Here is a 21,383-nt window from a genome sequence, read left to right as displayed (position 1 = left end):
GCTGAGCCATGGTCGAGTGGTTAACACCCGACTCCCACCCAGCACATATCCATGCCTCCCAGCAGAGACAGGCTTCAATCCCCATCTCCACCCTTCTTGGGAATGCAGATATGCATCTGTTGGTCACAGATACCTTAAAAAAAAGGTAGGGGCGTGGATCAGAAAAACAGTCAGTATCTGGTGTGACCACCATTTGCCTCATGCAGCGCGACACATCTCCTTTGCATAGTGTTGATCAGGCTGTTTATTGTGGCCTGTGGAATGTTGTCCCACTCCTTTTCAATGGCTGTGCGAAGTTGCTGGATATTGGCGGGAACTGGAACACGCTGTTGTACACGTCAATCCAGAGCATCCCAAACATGCTCAATGGGTGACATGTCTGGTGAGAATGCAGGCCATGGAAGAACTGAGACATTGTCAGCTTTCAGGAATTGTGTACAGATTATTGCGACATGGAGCTTGCATTATCATGCTGAAACATGAGGTGATGGCATTCAAATTGCCATCAATAAAATGCAGCTGCAGTCAGGTCAAGACCCTGGTGAGGACGACGAGCACGCAGATGAGCTTCCCTGAGGCGGTTTCTGACAGTTTGTGCAGAAATTCTTCGGTTGTGCAAACCCCGTTTTATCAGCTGTCTGGGGGTCTCAGACAATCCCGCAGGTGAAGAAGCCGAATGTGGAGGTCGTGGGCTGGCGTGGTTACACGTAGTCTGCGGTTGTGAGGTCGGTTGGACAAACTTCCAAATTCTCTAAAACAACGTTGGAGGTAGAGAAATTAACATTCAATTCTCTGGCAACAGCTCTGGTAGACATTCCTGCAGTCAGCATACCAATTGCACGCTCCCTCAAAACTTGAGACATTTGTGGCATTATGTTGTGTGACAAAACTGCACATTTTAGAGTGGCCTTTTATTGTCCCCAGCACATGCTGCACCTGTGTAATGATTATGCTGTTTAATCAGCTTCTTGATATGCCACACCTATCAGGTGGATGGATTATCTTGGCAAAGGAAAAATCCTCACTAACAGGGATGTAAACAAACTTGTGCACAAAATTTGAGAGAAATAAGCTTTTTGTGCGTATGGAACATTTCTGGGATATTTTATTTCAGCTCATGAAACATGGGAATAACACTTTACATGTTGCGTTTATATTTTTGTTCAGTGTAATAAAGCATAAAAACATATGGTAGAGTAAAATTCTACTCTCCTTAAATATATATATATTTGTAAATACATCCTTCATTTATTTTTTCCTTGAGGAAATCACAGCTCTGACACGGTAGGATTGTTGAAAACAATTGGGTGGATGCCATCCGCTTACTTACAGATCAGTGAATACCTCAAGGAAGGAAGGATGCATTTTATCAGTATTCAAACATAGCCCATGGATTATGTACAAAGTTCGACATGACTTGAGGACAACATAATATACCTGTTGCATGTTCTATGGTGACTCACCTCCACTGCATCTTTCTCTGTGCTAATGTTCTTCCCTGTCAGCAGCCTGGAGGACAAACATGGGCACATTAATAAAGTCACACACAAACGCACATACTAATTTAACCTTGCCACCAGAGGAGGCTGGTGGGAGGAGCTATAGAAGGATGCGCTCACTGTAATGGCTGGAATGGAATTGATGGAACGGTATCAAACACATCCGTTCCATTCAATCTAGTCCAGCCATTACAATGAGCCCATCCTCCTTTAGCTCCTCCCACCAGCCTCCTCTGCTTGACACTAACGCCACATTCATTGTAAACAGCAACCAACAAACAGTCTAAGCAAGAGTCTGTTTAGTGTTCTACTATAGTGTTCTAGTGGCCATAGTGAGAGACAGTGAGCAATATTTACACTACCATCTCCAAGTTAAACGACTGAGACTATCATTATGCTGCGGTAACACTTCATACACAATGTATATTATTATTATTCATCTGTAATTCCCTGGGTATCCACCAGAGGGACCCTGTGCACCACTAGAACTGGGATTGCAGTGATGAGCGAGGAGGTGGCTTAGAAGTGGGGATGAAAGGAGGGAGGGGAGAAGCAGTGGAGCGCACACAAACCAACACAACACACACAAACCAACACAACACACACAAACCAACACAACACACACAAACCAACACAGCACACACAAACCAACACAGGAAAAATGATGGAAGAATACAGACAAAAAGACAAGCAGACAGACACAGAGAGGAGTGACTGGGTATCAAGAACCATCCACTCAGTGTAGCAGCCATCTTACTGACACGCTACACACCATACATAGGCCTTTAGTATATCTGTATAAGATTTCATAGGATATTGAGTAAAATTACATCAATGTAGCTGATTAGGATGTGGATGAAGCTTAGTGATAGTGATAGTAACAGATACGATACAGTCCCTGTGGTGATTTAACTCTCTGTCTCAAATAAACACACACACACACACACACACCAGCTGTATAGGTTCACTATTACTCACTCTGCTTCAAACTGATTGGGTGTGATGATGTCGGCCACTGGCACCACCTTGTTCTTGTAGACCGGGTGCAGGTTCTCTGGAACGTACTGGAGACAGAAAGAAACACATCAGTACCGGTGAGCAGCCACGCACACACACACACAGGGTGCATCTCAATAGTCTGAAGTGGCTTCCTCTCCTCGTTGGCCCTTCTTTATCTACACCGAGCTGAAATTGCTGCCTAGCTCAGCTCGGAGCAGACTAAGGAAAGGGGACGAGGAAAGGAAGCAACTTTAGACTACTGAGATGCATAACAAGGAAAGGATGAATGCATTGAGTGAATCAGAATGATGACCACATCTTGTCCAAACAAACAATTTACACACCATTTTCTCCATGTCACTATATACATCAACACACATTATACATATATGCCCTTGTGCTCTCTCTACCTATCAAACACACACACAAATACTGGTGTACGCACACACACACACACACACACTGTAACACGTACGCACGCACAGTGAGTCACAATCAAGCAAATTATTCTGCATAATTCTCTCTGTACAAACAGCGAGGGCAGCTCATGCTAATTTCATCTGTCACGGTGAAATGAGATGTGGTCTATCATTCCCCAATCCACACTCCTCAACACGCACACACACGTCACATACACACCTTGATGCAACAATGACATCATGTCGACTGACCCCTGATGCTCAGCCCATAAACGTAAAGAAGAGATTACAGTAAGAGAGGGGGAGCGAGATAGAGAGACAGGGACAGGGAGAGACACAGGGAGAGACGGACAGAGAAAGGACAAGGGATAGCAGAAAGTGAAAATGGGGGTCTAAGGCCGCGGCCAGATTGCGATTTTGTGTCTGAAAAATGTGCCAGTGGTTTTTCAATGGGAGTCAATGGACAATGGATATGATTTTCCATCAAAGAAAATGCTCAATATGCCTTTTTTCATATGCAGCTCGTCCGAAAATAGTTCACTTGAATGTAACTTTTGCCAGACAGACAAACACTGACAATAGATGAATGCATAAACGATTTCCATTTATGTGTCTCGGTGTGGCTGCAGCCTTAGACTTACCTCATTGGTCAGGTAAAGCTGAAGGTCAGTGTTGCCCCATTGAATGAGATTGAGCAGGACAGGAGTAGTGACATCACTTACTAGTACCATCTGATCTCTCATTAAACGCACAGTACTCTCATGGCCTGGATTGTGTAGGATACATACCTACCACTGTCAGTGTGGGTTCAAATCCGACCCAGTGTCTATGATGAACTCTCTTCCAATCTTTCCCACTATTAACTTTTCATGATCTCTTCTGCTCTGTTCAATAAAACATACAAAATACAGGCAGACAAACATAAAGTACTCACCATGGAGCCATGGTCCCCCAGCACCGGGTCACACACTGAAAAGGCAAACGAGAACACACTCAATCTCTAACACAGATCTCTCAGGTTTCACACAGACATTACAGATGTTCTATATCGATGTTAAGCTGACCCAAGATGTCTTATGATTATGTTAATCGTCAGCTAATTACAGCAAACACCTGGGTCGTATTCACTAAACACCAAACGGAAAATAACAGGATGAAATGAGGATGGACTACATGAACGAAGAAATGCTTGTTTTCTTTTTTCCGTTGCAAAATGTTTTGCTATGTTGAGCACTAATGAATATGACACTGCCCTCGGAACAGACAGTAAACATGCGCTACAACAGTTTTATTCATCCTGCTCCTTCATGTTGTTCAACTAATTTCCATGGAAATTCACGGGTGTTATTAAATTATGTCAACTTTAATCTTAGTTAGCAGCTTAATTGAGAATTATTTACTTGGAACTCACTGATAGACACAACTGTCCTGTCAGCGCTTTTTCTAAATGCAGTAAGGGCTTAAGGCTTCCGCATACATATGTTCAGTTTGCTTCTAGGATATCTCGGCTAGGCGAAACGAACGTCTGTGCTCGCATACTCCCTAAAGACATTTGCTTGAAAAAAGGGGGAAAAAGCAGCAATATTACTGTTGTTTGTCCCTAGTGAGCCACCATAGCAACAACATACCCAGTTACTCTTCCTCAAAATAGGCAGAATTAATTTAAAATATAGTGCATTCGGAAAGTATTCAGACCCCTTCCCTTTTTCTACATTTTGTTAAGTTATAGCCTTATTCTAAAATTGATTAATTAAATATTTATCCTCATCAATCTACACACAATACCCCATAATGACAAAGCGAAAACAAGTTTTTAGAAATGTTTGCTAATTTATTTAAAATAATACCTTATTTACATAAGTATTCAGACCCTTTGCTATGAGACTCGTAATTGAGCTCAGGTGCATCCTGTTTCCATTGACCATCCTTGAGATGTTTCTACAACTTGATTGGAGTCCACCTGTGGTAAATTCAATTGATTGGACATGATTTGGGAAGGCACACACCTGTCTATATAAAGGTCTCACAGTTGACAATGCATGTCAGAGCAAAAACCAAGCCATGAGGTCGAAGGAATTGTCCGTAGAGCTCCGAGACAGGATTGTATCGAGGCACAGTTCTGGGGAAGGGTACAAAAAAAAATTCTGCAGCATTGAAGGTCCCCAAGAACACAGTGGCCTCCATCATTCTTAAATGGAAGAAGTTTGGAACCACCAAGACTCTTCCTAGAGCTGGCCGCCCGGCCAAACTGAGCAATCGAGGGAGAAGGGCCTTGGTCAGGGAGGTGACCAAGAACCCAATGGTCACTCCAGAGTTCCTCTGTGGAGATGGGAGAACCTTCCAGAAGAACAACCATCTCTGCAGCACTCCACCAATCAGGCCTTTATGGTAGAGTGGCCAGATGGAAGCCGCTCCTCAGTAAAAGGCACATGACAGCCCACTTGAAGTTTGCCAAAAGGCACCTAAAGGACTCTCAAACCATGAGAAACAAGATTCTCTGGTCTGATGAAACCAAGATTGAACTCTTTGGCCTGAATGCCAAGCATCACGTCTGGAGGAAACCTGGCACCATCCCTACGGTGAAGCATGGTGGTGGCAGCATCATGCTGTGGGGATGTTTTTCAGCGGCCGGGACTGGGAGACTAGTCAGGATCGAGGGAAAGATTAACAGAGCAAAGTACAGAGAGATCCTTGATGAAAACCTGCTCCAGAGCACTCAGGACCTCAGACTGGGGACCTCAGCCAAGACAATGCAGGAGTGGCTTCGGGACAAGTCTCTGAATGTCCTTGAGTGGCCCAGCCAGAGCCTGGACTTGAACCCAATCGAACATCTCTGGAGAGACCTGAAAATAGCTGTGCAGTGACGCTCCCCATCCACCCTGACAGAGCTTGAGAGGATCTGCAGAGAAGAATAGGAGAAACTCCCCAAATACAGGTGTTCCAGGCTTGTAGCATCATACCCAAGAAGACTCAAGGCTGTAATCGCTGCCAAAGGTTCTTCAACAAAGTACTGAGTAAATGGTCTGAATACTTACGTAAATGTGATTTCAGTTTTTTTTTTTTTATACATTTGCAAACATTTCTAAAAACCTGTTTTTGCTTTGTCATTATGGAGTATTGTGTGTAGATTGATGAGAAAAAAAACTATTTAATTCATTTTAGAATAAGGCTATAACGTAACAACATTTTGAAAAGGTCAAGGGGTCTGAATAGTTTCCGAATGCACTGTAAATCAAGGTATGTCATTAATTTTGACGTTTTTGCAGAGGAAGTGTTAGTCACGCAATTTTACATCTGACTAAGATGTTTGGTGCAGTATTTCTCATGTTAAATTTTTTTCATGAGAACTAGTCGTCTCTTGTTGAATGACAACACTTCATGTTCCCACTCCTACTAGGAGTAGTACTGTTGACCAATCACCGACGAAGGGGCATAGACTTCGGTTACCGAACTTCGTTTTGCCTCAAGAAAAAATATTGTGTGCACAAACATCCGAAAAAAAACCTGCGGAAGACCAAAACAAACATAATTTCGTCATAATATATGCATGAACTGTTTAGACTGGGAAGCGTACGGTAAGCTTTATTCCACACCAAGCTTGTCATTACCTTGAAACCCTGCTGAAGGCAGCTTAGCTGTCGAATAGCAGGTTATATTAAATGTATTGCTTCGGAGCCATAAGAGTGTGCGGCTGTTCTTTTCTTTGCTACGTGTCCTTACGCTTCTACCAACCCTAACCTGAAGATGATGATACAATAGCTATGGCCAGGAGTTTTTCCAGACCAGTTCTCCCTGGTCTGGTCAGGTGGTCAGGAAAAACTCTTGGCCCTAACAATAACCCATACTGGCATATTGAACTTCTGATCCGCAGTGGTCGAACCACACCCTGTTGATTTGAACAGATGTGTAAGACACACACACACACACACACACACACACACACGCACACATAGGGGTGACATAGCAAGGGATACACACCATACACAAGGTTAGGATTGGCCCTCTTCAGCTCCTGTACGATGTCCACAACCATCTCCAGAAAGGAAGTGTCTCGAGTGTACCCTGAGGGGAGATTCTGGGTCAAAACAAACTCCTCAATGTCTCAATAAAGTTTTATACAGTACACTGCAGACAAAACTAACCCCTCACCCAGGGCTCTAATGAGAGGATAGGGGATCATGGTGTAACAGTAAGTGTGTCAGTGCTTTCTCAGAGTGGACACATGCCTGAGAAGCTAATTGTATTTGCATAGAGGCAGGTGGAGGCTTTTCTGCAGTGTGTGTGTGTGTGTGAGCAGGACCTGCTGACGCTGCAGTGCTGGCTGTACGTACAGTAGGTAGGAGATAAGGGCCAGAAGAGAGGAGGACAGAGAGGGAGATGATTCAATGGGAATGCTGATGTAAGGCTTGTATGTGTGTGTGTGTGTGTGCCTCACTTTTGTGCTCGGCCACCAGGCTCTCAGTGAGGGAAAGCCCATGTCCTCATTGTTGATTTCAACACACAGGGGCTAACTGTCTCAACACCAATTTCCTTCCTAGCCCCTAACACTAGATGTTTGCCGATCTGAAGGGTCTGGATAGGTATGAGCGTAAATAACGTCACACTGCTTGCTTACCGACTACCGCTTCCTCCTAATTTGGCTCATCCCGAGGGCTCGAACCCAGGACCTCTGCCTTGCAAACAATATGTGACCACCCTCCTGAAGCGTCTTACCAGTCGTGCCACAGAAAAGCTAGCTATTTGGCAGAGCAAGTGGGTACACTTCAGGCTAAGGAGTGAGTTTCACACATCCCCATGTGCTACATGAGCAGTGTATTAGTGTATATTTCAGACATTTTTCAGATCTGTAAACTAGGAAGATTTAGGGCCACAGGAATAGTTGGGAATAGGGAGTAAATGGGTATGGCTAGATCCTAACTCAAACTCCACTTATTCAGGTTAAGTCCACTTATTCCATGATACACACAGTGTACTTCATGCCATGTATCTGACCACAGATACATCTGTAAGTCCCATTTGTAAGCTATGTTTCTTACAGATAAAGTTTCAACTGACAAATGCTGTCTGTCTCACACGCTAAAAGTGTTGGTCACTCCTAAGAGTTTATTCAAGGTGAACCTCTCAATTGTTGGTGATATACAGTATGTAGCCTAACTGATGTTTTTAGCTGTACTCACCTCCTGTATCCATGATACAGTGGGGGAAAAAAGTATTTAGTCAGCCACCAATTGTGCAAGTTCTCCCACTTAAAAAGATGAGAGAGGCCTGTAATTTTCATCATAGGTACACGTCAACTATGACAGACAAAATGAGAAAAAAAAATCCAGAAAATCACATTGTAGGATTTTTAATGAATTTATTTGCAAATTATGGTGGAAAATAAGTATTTGGTCAATAACAAAAGTTTCTCAATACTTTGTTATATACCCTTTGTTGGCAATGACACAGGTCAAACGTTTTCTGTAAGTCTTCACAAGGTTTTCACACACTGTTGCTGGTATAAAAAAAAAAAATGTATTCACTAACTGTAAGTCGCTCTGGATAAGAGCGTCTGCTAAATGACTAAAATGTAAATATGTAAATGTATTTTGGCCCATTCCTCCATGCAGATCTCCTCTAGAGCAGTGATGTTTTGGGGCTGTCGCTGGGCAACACGGACTTTCAACTCCCTCCAAAGATTTTCTATGGGGTTGAGATCTGGAGACTGGCTAGGCCACTCCAGGACCTTGAAATGCTTCTTACAAAGCCACTCCTTCGTTGCCCGGGCGATGTGTTTGGGATCATTGTCATGCTGAAAGACCCAGCCACGTTTCATCTTCAATGCCCTTGCTGATGGAAGGAGGTTTTCACTCAAAATCTCACGATACATGGCCCCATTCATTCTTTCCTTTACACGGATCAGTCGTCCTGGTCCCTTTGCAGAAAAACAGCCCCAAAGCATGATGTTTCCACCCCCATGCTTCACAGTAGGTATGGTGTTCTTTGGATGCAACTCAGCATTCTTTGTCCTCCAAACATGACGAGTTGAGTTTTTACCAAAAAGTTCTATTTTGGTTTCATCTGACCATATGACATTCTCCCAATCCTCTTCTGGATCATCCAAATGCACTCTAGCAAACTTCAGACGGGCCTGGACATGTACTGGCTTAAGCAGGGGGACACGTCTGGCACTGCAGGATTTGAGTCCCTGGCGGCGTAGTGTGTTACTGATGGTAGGCTTTGTTACTTTGGTCCCAGCTCTCTGCAGGTCATTCACTAGGTCCCCCCGTGTGGTTCTGGGATTTTTGCTCACCGTTCTTGTGATCATTTTGACCCCACGGGGTGAGATCTTGCGCGGAGCCCCAGATCGAGGGAGATTATCAGTGGTCTTGTATGTCTTCCATTTCCTAATAATTGCTCCCACAGTTGATTTCTTCAAACCAAGCTGCTTACCTATTGCAGATTCAGTCTTCCCAGCCTGGTGCAGGTCTACAATTTTGTTTCTGGTGTCCTTTGACAGCTCTTTGGTCTTGGCCATAGTGGAGTTTGGAGTGTGACTGTTTGAGGTTGTGGACAGGTGTCTTTTATACTGATAAGTTCAAACAGGTGCCATTAATACAGGTAACGAGTGGAGGACAGAGGAGCCTCTTAAAGAAGAAGTTACAGGTCTGTGAGAGCCAGAAATCTTGCTTGTTTGTAGGTGACCAAATACTTATTTTCCACCATAATTTGCAAATAAATTCATTAAAAATCCTACAATGTGATTTTCTGGATTTTTTAAAATCAATTTGTCTGTCATAGTTGACGTGTACCTATGATGAAAATTACAGGCCTCTCTCATCTTTTTAAGTGGGAGAACTTGCACAATTGGTGGCTGACTAAATACTTTTTTCCCCACTGTATCTCCTCTAGTGTGTCCGTAACAATTACTTCCAAATGTCTAGCAGTCTGAAAGAGCTGACCAACCAATAGTCTGCTTACTAGAATGTAGCAACACATTCCAGTTTGGCTACATTTCACACCTCGACAGATTCTCAAGGACTCGGAGAGAATAAAACCATGACCTTCACTCTCTCCTCTCCTCTCCCTTATTTTCTGCTACCTCTTTCTCTCTCCCTCTCTCTTCTCCTCTCCCTCTCAAGGTGATAGGAGAGGAGACGTAATCCATCAGGGAGTGCCAGCGTTTCTGTTCCGTCTCTCTCTCTCTGGGCCAGGGCTAGCAGAGCACGACGGCTACCACAGAACAGTGGCGAACATCTGACAGCCTGACTGACATTAGGTTCTGTAAACCCAGCAGCCGATCCCATCTCTGTCTGGGTGACCTCATGAGGATCATGTCCATCTACTGCTTCCTGTGTTCTCCCTGTAAAGCTACAGAGGGAGCTGAGGACTGACGAGAACATCTGTCTGAAGGCTTGACCAGAAGCAGGCACTCTTTGAAGCTATTGACTTAGCTAGCTGCTCTCTATAAAATGGTTATTCAGCTAGCTAACTGTTATGTCCTTTTTTTCTTGTTTATTTTTGGTCTGTATACTGCAATTCAGCTTTTAGCAGCGAATGTGTACAAGATAGCCTAACCAATCATAAATAAATACTTGATATAAACTAACAGCCATCCACAGTCTGCTAGCACAGCTACCGCTAGCCTTCACTTCTTTCTGTGTGTGCGTCTCACCTGTGAGAACATAGTCGTAGTGGTGGACATTGTTGAGCTTGATCCCCTCGTAGAGGACATGCAGCTCGTCAGCGGTCAGTACCTGGCCTTTCCAGTGGGAGTAGCCTAGAAACAGAGGTCAGGGGTTAGAGGTGAGGGGTCAGGGAGACAACATGACAATCTCCACAACAGAGTGGCAACACTTCCCCTGTAATGGATTTAACAATTGTGAAAACTCCCTCCACCAATGCTTTTAAATCTATGATGGGACTGTCCCAGTGCAACTTTGGGGAAAGTGTGGAGAATCAGGATGGAATCAGAGCAACTGACAGTTCACAACATAAGCTAGTATCTTCATTAATTTCTATGGTTCAAATTATGAAAACAACAGTTAACAGTGCTGATGTCTTTTCTACACAGAGGAGGCCTAGAGAAGCCCCCAGCCACAGTGAGGTAGCTTCCCAGGAAGGGGGATGGGACAGGGGGAATGTTTGTTCCGTCAGCTCCCTCAAATGCAAAAAACAAATGTGCGGGTCTGTGGGGGCAACCAGCATTTTGTCAGAAACCAGTGTCGCTGCCGCAGGAGTTGTGATGTCACACTTCAGGTGAGTCACCCAGCAGATCACATGGTGTGGTTCTGGTTGCCTAGTAACAGGCAAGAAGAAAGCCTGAGGGGCTGAGAGCAATAAAGAGTTGCCGCTGCTCGTCTGTGTGTGTGTGTGTATGTGTGTGAGATAGAGGGGGAGGGAGCAAAGGAAGGAGAGAAATCTTTGTGATAAGGGCTGGCTCTGTCGTCATCATTTTCTGCTGTCGCAATTGCATGCTCGGAAGAGCATTTTCAGCTCGTCACAATCCAAGACACACACACATACACAAACACACACACACACGTTTTCTTCAGCACGTGCAGAGTGAAGAGAGACAGAGATAGACGCTGCGTATCCTTCCCCACTGGGAAGATAACCGCCACTGCGTTTTGAGCTGAATCTACCCATCAGGCCCTGCTTCTCTTTGCCCCCCTAAAGCTAACACAGAGAGACACTTGCACACACACACAGCAAAAAGACTGTTCTTTAAAACCTTATAAGAATACTATTTGGCAAGGGAAAAGACAAATGTTACATCCCAAATGGTACCCATTCCCAATATAGTGCACTACTTTTGACCAGAGCCCTATTGCCACTATAGGGAATAGGGTGCCATTTGGTACACAACCAGAGATAAAACTGCAGTAGCTAGCCTAAGTTATTGACATAATTCAAGTCTGAATCATCCTCATTGCAGTAATGTTTGATGTGTGATGAGCGGAGTGACCCTTATGACTGGAGCAGGGTTTTGGCCTCCATTGCTATGATGCTCCAGAATCTAAATGATGTCTGATGTTCCACACATCTTCAGTAACTCAATTAACTGGGTGTGATTGTGTGCTTATGAGAAAACTACTACTGAGTTAGTAGATACAGTAATGGTCCAATCGATATTGCATGTTCCTGTCTCGAAAGAAACAACAGTAAAAACCTGGAACAATGGGCACCTTAAGAAGTGGTAAAGAGGTGGCATTCTCTCATCCTTAGCCAACATGGAACTGCTTACAAAGGATAAGTCTGAGCCAAGCCTTTTCATGAAGACATTTCCATTAACCCAGTGCAGGGACATAAGAATGGCATCTAACAACAAAAACAACCCGAGGAATGAGTCTGATTTAGGTGGCAACAGATGGATCATTCATGAGCGATGTGTATGGGGTCTTTTAATCATTATGCACTTTTTGGGCATCATGATGTCCCAATAAATCTGTATTTTTTATTTTATTTGTATCTTTATTTTGACAGAGAGTCATGCTGAGACCAAGGTCTCTTTTACAGATGAGCCTTGTATCAAATACACATCAATATACACATCAATATAAACCAATACACGAAAAGCAAATGCAATCATTGAAAACAAACACATTCTTCAGTAAAACGGTCCTTAATTAGCCGCCTGAATTGCCCTAGAGCAGGGCTGTCCAACCCTCTTCCTGGAGATCTACCGTCCTTTGGGTTTCCAGTCCAACCCTAATTTAACACATCTGATTCTACTTATTAGCTGCTCAACAAGACCTTAACTAGCTGAATCAGATATGCTAAATTAGGGTTGGACTGAAAACCTACAGGACAGCAGATCTCCAGGAAGAGGGTTGGGCAGCCCGGCACCAACTCTTTATTTTCTGGTGCATTCAAAATAACTGAAACCTGAACTTAATAACAAACGTAAAGCTTAAATCACTCAGAGCACGTGTCAAACTCCTTCCACGGAGGGCCGAGTGTCTGCAGGTTTTCGCTCTTCTCTTGTTGATGAATTAAGGTCACTGATTAGTAAGGAACTCCCCTCACCTGGTTGTCTAAGTCTTCCCCTGACTCAGAGGAATCATGTAAACTTCAGAACTTAAAGCGGATTTAAACACGGCTGATTTGTACTGTTGGACTGTATGCAGTCGGTTAGGTGTGAACGCTGTATCAAAGCAAATGGGGGACGTTTACCCAATTACCCAGAAGCTGTGGGAGCGTGGGGAGGCTGAGAGGACACAGAGTTGTGTGATAAGTGGACAGAGAAGGCTATGGGACTAGCATATAGCATGGTGAGGGCTGAGTGGCCAGGGATTAGCTTGGCCCCAAGCCCAGAGAGGAAACCTCTAATAAGGGTGACGATAGCAGGACCATGCCTCCTCAGCTTGGGCCCAAGCCCAGAGAGGAAACCTCTAATAAGGGTGACGATAGCAGGACCATGCCTCCTCTTGTTGAACAGTACAGACCCTTCTAGATACATTTGTACTTTAATTTAACCAGGAAAGATCTTTGAGGTTAAAAACCTCTTTCGCAAGGGCGACCTGGCACATTCAGGTGGATGAGGTCAGCACAGCCAAGCTGGCTCTTTGACACAGTTGTGCTCTCCAGGACATCTGTCCATGAATGAACACTTAGCAAGAACACCAGCGGGCATACGAGGCTGGCCGATTCATATGTTGACTGACGCAGTGCAATAGATAGGGTCATTCCTCAAACCTACGTCAGATACACACAGTTTACGTTTCCCTCTGCTCTCTTTCAATCTCCCTCACAATCACTCACTTCCTCTCACACACGCTGCTCATCAGGGTCTGGCAGGCATCCGTGGTTTTCCAGATGGAGCGACAGATGAAGTGAGAGACGGAAACCGAGAGGAGCCTGACAGTGGTGTGATCTCAATTAGCAATGTTTCTTTCACAGACGCACACGGACGTGCGCACACACAAACACACTGGTGTCTACTATGTAATTCACCTTCAGCCCGAAGACCAACAGCCCCCTCCCATCCTCACTTAGGAGACCCTGTACAACTACTGAACTAGTCTATAACTGTGTCCACAACCCCAAAACATTTGGCACAATTGTTACACATTAGCTCTAGCGTCATCCAATGCATTCTGCTGTCACTATTGATATCACAACAGAGCTGGAGTCCCTCTGATGATTTCCTCTGTGGTGGATGTGATGGGCTCATGGGGCCACCGGCCGGTGACTCGTGTGGCAATGAGGCGTGAACAGGCAGCGAAATGATTGGGCAGTGATTGGCGGTGCCTGGAGGTTGCATAAAAAATGACGCCCTATTCCCTACATAGTGCACTACTGTTGACCAGAGCCCTATAATGCCTTGTCAAAAGAAAATAGGGGTCTGGACACAGCCTGATAGTCTTCAGAGAATCCCTGGATATCTGAGAGAGATTACTGTGAGTCTGACTGCTAATCTCTGGCCCCATAGCTATGGGACTCAGCCGGGTCTCTATGACTCTGTGTCAGGGTGTCCCTTCAAAACTGGGCTCCTGTAACAAGGGTGGTTCAGAGAACCTTGCTTGCATGTTGATGAGTAACCTTTCCTGAGACTAAGCAGGCTAACACAGTCTTATGGCATACAAGAGACCCGGGTTCAAACCACAGTTGGTCACATTGGTGCTGTAACCTGGATGGGTTTATGTGAGGCGCAGGAGGAGGTCAAAGGGGAGTAAAGTGTAAAGGAGGTGGTTCATGTAAGCCACGCTTGCATCATGAGTAACCTTGTCTGAGACCTGACGATTTGTGTAGGCTTAGTGGGCTAACACAGTTTTGTAGGGCACAGAAGACCCAGGTTTGAACCCTGTTGGGAACACTTCTCAATGGACGACCCAAGACACACCAGTGGCACTGAAGATGGCCACAAACATGTTCTTTAATTTAGTAACTCAAAGGCATAATAAGCAGGGCAGGTGTGTGCGTGAGAGAGAGAGAGTGTAGGCGGCAGGTAGCTTAGTGGTTAAGAGCGTTGTGCCAGTAACCGAAAGGTCGCTGGTTCTAATCCCCGAGCCGACTAGGTGGAAAATCTGTCGATGTGCCCTTGAGCAAGGCACTTAACCCTAATTGCTCCTGTAAGTCGCTCTGGATAAGAGCGTCTGCTAAATGACTAAAATGTAAAATGTAGGAGAGAGTCAATGATGAGTGAGAGTCACTAAGTGCAGTAGCCTATACTGTAGTGTGGCTCAACAGCGGCCTCTTGTTTTGCCATCGTTTCCATTTCTCTCAGACCACCTGCACTGTCTCCGTGTAGGCCAGGGTTCTTCAATTCCGGTCCTGGAGGGCCGAAACATCTCTGTTTTTCATCCTCTCCTTCTAATCAGGGGCTAATTCAGATCTGGGACACCAGGTGAGTGCAATTAACTACCAGGTAGAAATAAAAAACAGAAGTGTTTCGGCCCTCCAGGACCGGAATTGAAGAACCCTAGTGTAGGCTATCTCCCAGTCAGACCCCATGTAGAGCAAATTACAATCCTGAGACTGACTGTGTCCTGAACTGGCCCTGACAGATAATTAATCTCCTCCACTTAAGAGAGGTCAAATTGTACATTACAACCAGTGACATTTTGTTCCACCCAAGAACTTGTCTGATAACGTCACACAATGAGGAATATGACACAAAACCCATATCTTTTCATCACACGTTTCCTGACGTGAGCCTGATCAACAGCTCCACTTTCAAGGTGGAAGAGATTTTGTTTCGTGTGATAAAGGTTGATTGCAGTCATAGTGAAAATATAATGGTATGTTAGGAGGTAGGTAGCTTTAGGGTACATCAAAATTATTAGCATACCCAAAATATGCCAAGATCTTTCAGCAATGATAGTAACGGTACCAAAGACATTGTTCTCTCAAAAATGTTAAATAATTTCCTATCAGGAAGGTTTAAAAATATACAAGACAGCTACACATTGTACTTCTAAATTCCATTTCAATTCCAGGCAATTCAGAAAGTACACCAAATTCCAATTCCAAATTTTCTTCATTGAAGAGAATTGGAATTTCAGTGTACTTCCTGAATTGAATGAAATATAAATAGAATTGACCCCAACCCTGCTGTACATTATATGTACCTGTATGATTGGAGAACTGTACCGAGTTGATTGAATCCACCTCAAACCCCAGCACCTGTGGAAGAGACAGACAGAGCATTAGTCAAAGCATTGGGCTGGAGAAGCACAATGTGGGTAGCACAGGAGGTTGGTGGCACCTTAATTGGGGAGGACGGACTTGTGGTAATGGCTGGAGCAGAATCGGTGGAATGGTATCAAATACATGGTTTCCATGTGTTTGATGCCATTCCATTTGAACCGTTCCAGGCTTTATTATGAGCCGTCCTCCCCTCAGCAGCCTCCACTGGTGGGTAGCTAATCACCTAGGCCCCTCAAACTCAACTCTGGACCTCAAAGCCAGTTCCACTGCTTTTTTTCCATTGTTCCCTTCTAATCAGGGACTGATTAGACCTGGGACACCAGGTGGGTGCAATTAATTATCAGGTAGAACAGAAAACCAGCAGGCTCTGGACCTCGTAGGGTAAGAGTTGAATACCCCTGATCTAGGCTATACAAAGGGCCGGATTTAGAGATTTGGTGGTCTGTTTCAAAATGCCATGACTTGACCTTTCTATAAATAGAAGGCAGCGGTTTTGATTTAGAGTACCCACACTATTGGATTTCACTTACATGACTTCACATGCAACAGATTGATGTAACCAATTGAAACAGGAGGTAAATAATTTGATTGAATTGTTTTGGCCTCAGGGTTTAATCAAGATAATTATATTAAAAGCTCCTGGCTCCTCTTTAGTGACGTCAGTCAGAGGAATATACGCTAAATACGTCAGTCATTCATGCAGAATCTCTCTGCTGTCTTTCTTGACTGATAAAACAGCAGAAACAGAGGATTCCCAGCTAATTGAAATGCCTATACGCTCGTCATCTATGACGGACTTGTCCATGTGGATGACAAACAACGCTGTTCGGGGAAATAATGACCACCATGGTACAGTATGAAAAATGTATGCACTCACTAACTGTAAGTCGCTCTGGATAAGAGCGTCTGCTAAATGACTAAAAATGTAAACCCAAATCACCCAAATCACCCAAAAACCCAAATCACAGTAGCGTCTGTGTTGAGGAGGATGAGAGAATGGTGATGTCATGATGGTATTGATTATGAGGAGGATGAACGGATGACACACGGACCCTATTGATGAGATTGCATTGCTGCAAGAGTAAAATCCGAATGTTCTGCACGAATGTCACACACGTCCATACTACAGTGTTGTGCATAATCCGACAGGCACGATCATGGAACGAATATTCTCGCCATTTATCACTGCTGATAACAATATGTCTGATGATTGTTACATGTAAAATTCACTATCATCTCTATTTATTGAGTGTTCAGGGATTGTCATCAATATTGCCAGCGCCAAAAGGGTATTTGCCATGTGACCTTTTGCTACCTGCACGCGCGCACAATTGCCTCTAGTAAATAAATAGCATGAAATACTGTTACATTAGCTCATCAAAACATTGTATCAGAATATAATAGATTCTTACCTGTAACGGAAATGATGCCGATTTATTGCCAACATATCCCCTGACAACATGACTCTGAATTGACAATACTCTGCATTCCATTTCGTGCATAAAGTTATAATAAAACACGCTACACAATCCGCGCAAAACAAACGCAGGTTTTGTGTTCAGGGCTGCACGTTAAGCAGCGGTCCTGAGTCCACAATCCAAGGTGTTTTCAGTGAGGGTAAAAGCAGAATCCAGCCACTAAACTGAAGGACATGGAACCCACACAGAAACGCTCATTGACGAGACATATCATTATTCTTCAGGCATTCGTGACGGGCACCTAAATCCACTGACATCACAAGCGCAAAAATGGAACGGACGTGACAGCAATATTGTGAAATAGAAACAATTGTGTTGCTTATATGCAAACCACCCGTAGTTCTTTACGATGTTATCGATGAATTTCAAGGGCAGGTGTTGTGCGCACACAAGAAACAGTGGGCTAATTCGAATGAACTGAATGATTTTTATGTAGTTGGAGCCCAACATTTGGAGCCAGGGATTTTGTTACTATAGAAGTCTTCATGGGAGCAAAGAACCCTGTCTAAAAGGACTGTAATGGGAGCAAGTACAGCGAGGATACTAGACATTTCTTTGGAGCAAAAGGCAGTGTAGAATCGGGTTGAGGGGTCCTTCATTATGATACACTTTATGGTCAGTGCTATCTGGAATCCTTGGGATGTCCCTACCCCATAGCCGTGTGAAGTAGGGGTGCTGAGGATGCTGCAGCACCCCCTGAAAAATCTGAATTAAAAATAAAATGAATATGAATAAAAAAAAGTAGTGCGCTGGGCCTTTACTAGTCCGGTATTAGCGGACCAATATAACATAGATGTCTGTAGCACGGCGTGGGCAAAACTATTTTTTCAGCATTGCTGCTTTGGCAATTAAGAACATTATCTTGCAGGATTCAATAGTTTAGAATTGTAAGAGTTGTTGCCCTGTCCCTTTCTCTGTGATCATCATTATAATGGGGCGGCAGGTAGCTTAGTGGTTAGGAGCGTAGCCGACTAGGTAAAAAATCTGTAGATGTGCCCTTGAGCAAGGCAATTAACACGAATTGCTCCTGTAAGTCGCTCTGGATAAGAATGTCTGCTAAATGACTAAAATATACATGTAAAATGAATCCAGAAAGAACAAAACCCTGTCCTCAAACATTTACATCAAAAGGTGCAAAGTTATGGGCAAAGACCCAAAACATCCCCACATCAAATTAAATATTTTTCTTGATCAAATAACATGGAAAACACCACTTTTTGTGCAGTATTAATTTACCATCCTTACAAACCACTTAATGTAAATGTACATTACTGAATTGTACATAGGCTGGTCATCTAGGTTTGTCCCCTGTAGACTCCATCACCATCAGGAAAAACAATGCACAATGTAATTGAGTACATTGAGACATCAAGTGGTTTATGATGATGTGGCTCAGTTGGTAGCGCATGGTGCTTGCAACGCTAGGGTTGCGGGTTCAATTCCCACGAGGGACCAGTAAGAAAATGTATGCACTCACTACTGTAAGTTGCTCTGGATAAGAGTGTCTACTAAAATGTCAAAGGAATGAATAGACCATTTCAGTTTTCACATAGAAATAAGTTACATTTGCAAAGTATTTCAAGAAACCGGAAAACATATATCAAACAATTATTTGTATCTTCCACAAGTATTATCAGATTAACTGTTTTGTACAGATAATTATCAGACTCAAGTTACAAATGCTTGTAAACACTCAAATACAAATACAATGAGTTGTAATCTTTTCACAAAAGTAGTGCACTGGGCCTAGGGACGTCCCAAGAATCCTGGTTAGCACAGATCTATACTTTATTGGCCATTTACATGAAAAGGCATTTCGTGATGTCAGCATAAAAATACACAAACACAACACAATATATTACATGCAGCACGGAGAACTGGAAAGTTAGTACACAAGTCACACATTTAGGCTACATTTTCACATATTCAAAGTCTGTGGCTTACTGTCTGACCATGTATTGGGCCTGCATCATCCTATGTCCCACTGTTCATGGCTGATGGAATGAAACTTGCCTTGCTGAACAGTGGGACCCCCCTGGAGGGCAGCAGCTCAAAACATTGGGATTGTGTGTGGGGTCCTCTATGATGTGTGCTTGGCCTTGTCCCTTGCCGGCTTATCATAGAGGCCCTGACACCCCCTGCACTGTAGCACGCAGAGCTTGGACCCCAGGTAATCTTTGTCGCGTTGTGAACATCCTCTATTAGAAATAGTAGGGGAGATGGTGCAAATGAATGGGCTGTCTGAATGGTCACGCATACATCATGATGTGAACATGGACTAGAGTGATTCAATGGAAGGTGTATGGATATGAATGTACAATAGGATATTGAGGATGTGATACTGACTGGGATCAGGACAGTATAACCCCATCACTGGTAGGTAATGGGACCTGTAGCCGCCTTCAACTAATTAACACACACACACACGCGCGCCAATTTGCCCACTGAATCAAGCCAAACCAGACTCGACTGATGCGCTCTTTTCACAGTGTGATAGGATTTGATGTAGGCTAGTTTAGACCACCTATACACTGTCTGGCTATAAAGTGATAATACTAAAAGAGAAAGAAAAAATTCTCAATTAGACTAGAAATAGTGGACAATCTTAACCTTGGGGAATATCGAGCAGCAAATTATTTAGTGCACTAACCCAATCTACAGAGTGGAAGGTCAACAAATTGACAGACGAATGTTCTTTCTTAATTTGTCACTCGCGATTCCATACATCGTACTCTTCGCCGCCTTCTCAACCATATTGGAGGAGAAGGTCCAAGGTCTCTCGAACCTTCTTCAATTCTCGTTTTGAGAAGGAGGCAAGGAGCGAGGATGTGAATATATCAGACGTCACGCTGCTTGCTTAGCCGTACCTCTTCTAAATTTCAGGCTAAGGAGCAAGCGTCACAAAACCCCATCTGCTACACACTCACCCCCCATTCGGACTCCACAGCGACCCCAACTATTGCGCTAACCAATCACCATTATAACAGACGTCATTATAATGGATGCATTTAAGCCGGATGGATGTGGTTATTTGAGGTGTTCATTCTGACTGATCTCAGTTCTGGCTGCTGAGTCACACGGTCTTTATCTGCACAGTCGTGACTGAGAGTAGAGAGCTGAGAGGAGGAGGAAGAGGAGGGAATTAAAAGTGGAGCCCAGCTTTGGCTTCGTTATATCACTGTACCCAAAGCTATGAAATTGAATCATAGCTACCAAACTACCCAACACTTAAGCACCGATTTAGCTTTTACCTAGCTTTTAGTTAGCTGTCTTCATGGGGGATTGGGTTACTCTGTATCAGCATGGTACCCATAGTTTAACTGTAGCCTGGCTATGTCACAGGCTATGTGGACAATTCTATGTCCAGGTCTCTTTCTCAATTAATCTTTCCTCGATACCTTGCAGCCTCTCTCCTCGTCTCCTTCGTCAAAATCCATTGGAGGTAGGGATCGTGGACCTTCCCCGTCAACACATTTGAGAAGGAACCGAGGAGATAGGATGCGAATTATCACATTGGAAAGACACATTTAGATAGAGTCCATAGAGATCCCTTTTAGCTGTAGGGTTGAACAAAGAATAAGGTTCTGACATCTGGTGGTAAGATATTGCCAATACATCATAGTCCTCATTCATGAACGCCCTCTCCTTATTCCTACACTTGTATGGCTAGTCGTTGAAAGAGAAAGAGCCTTCACATACACATGGCCATACACCCTCACAAGTATAGACTCCGAAGCACCACCCAAGGAAACATGACACAGGAAGCGGAGAAAAAGGGTCAAACGCTAAAGGGTTCTCCAGTAACCTCACTAGATAATGACCTGTGATGTAATGGAACTCATCATCCCTCCACTACT

The 21,383-nt window shown here is 43.9% G+C and overlaps 2 protein-coding genes across 3 annotated transcripts in view; one reads left to right on the top strand and one right to left on the bottom strand.

Annotated features, from left to right (window-relative positions):
- Window positions 1-10,355, top strand: part of LOC311111964 (uncharacterized protein) — a 426,062-nt gene extending 415,707 nt beyond the window's left edge. For both annotated transcript variants that reach the window (XR_014610807.1, XR_014610808.1), the window contains one exon: window positions 10,039-10,355. The gene's annotated coding sequence lies outside the window, so the exon portion shown is untranslated. The remainder of the gene's footprint in view (window positions 1-10,038) is intronic.
- The window catches only part of LOC311111961 (pyridoxal kinase-like), a 30,856-nt gene extending 13,078 nt beyond the window's left edge, over window positions 1-17,778 (bottom strand). Inside the window, exons 1-7 of the mRNA XM_084154904.1 lie at window positions 17,461-17,778; window positions 15,970-16,024; window positions 10,572-10,676; window positions 6,896-6,979; window positions 3,852-3,886; window positions 2,478-2,563; window positions 1,464-1,509 (exon numbers count right to left, since the gene is read on the bottom strand). Coding sequence (XP_084011030.1) covers window positions 1,464-1,509; window positions 2,478-2,563; window positions 3,852-3,886; window positions 6,896-6,979; window positions 10,572-10,676; window positions 15,970-16,024; window positions 17,461-17,550 — 501 coding nt within the window. The 5' untranslated portion in view covers window positions 17,551-17,778. The remainder of the gene's footprint in view (window positions 1-1,463; window positions 1,510-2,477; window positions 2,564-3,851; window positions 3,887-6,895; window positions 6,980-10,571; window positions 10,677-15,969; window positions 16,025-17,460) is intronic.
- Window positions 17,779-21,383: the final 3,605 nt, after the last annotated feature.

This window comes from Coregonus lavaretus (assembly GCF_964263955.1).
Source record: "Coregonus lavaretus genome assembly, chromosome: 38".
Taxonomy (NCBI): domain Eukaryota; kingdom Metazoa; phylum Chordata; class Actinopteri; order Salmoniformes; family Salmonidae; genus Coregonus; species Coregonus lavaretus.
This window is presented reverse-complemented; position numbering and strand designations above follow the sequence as displayed.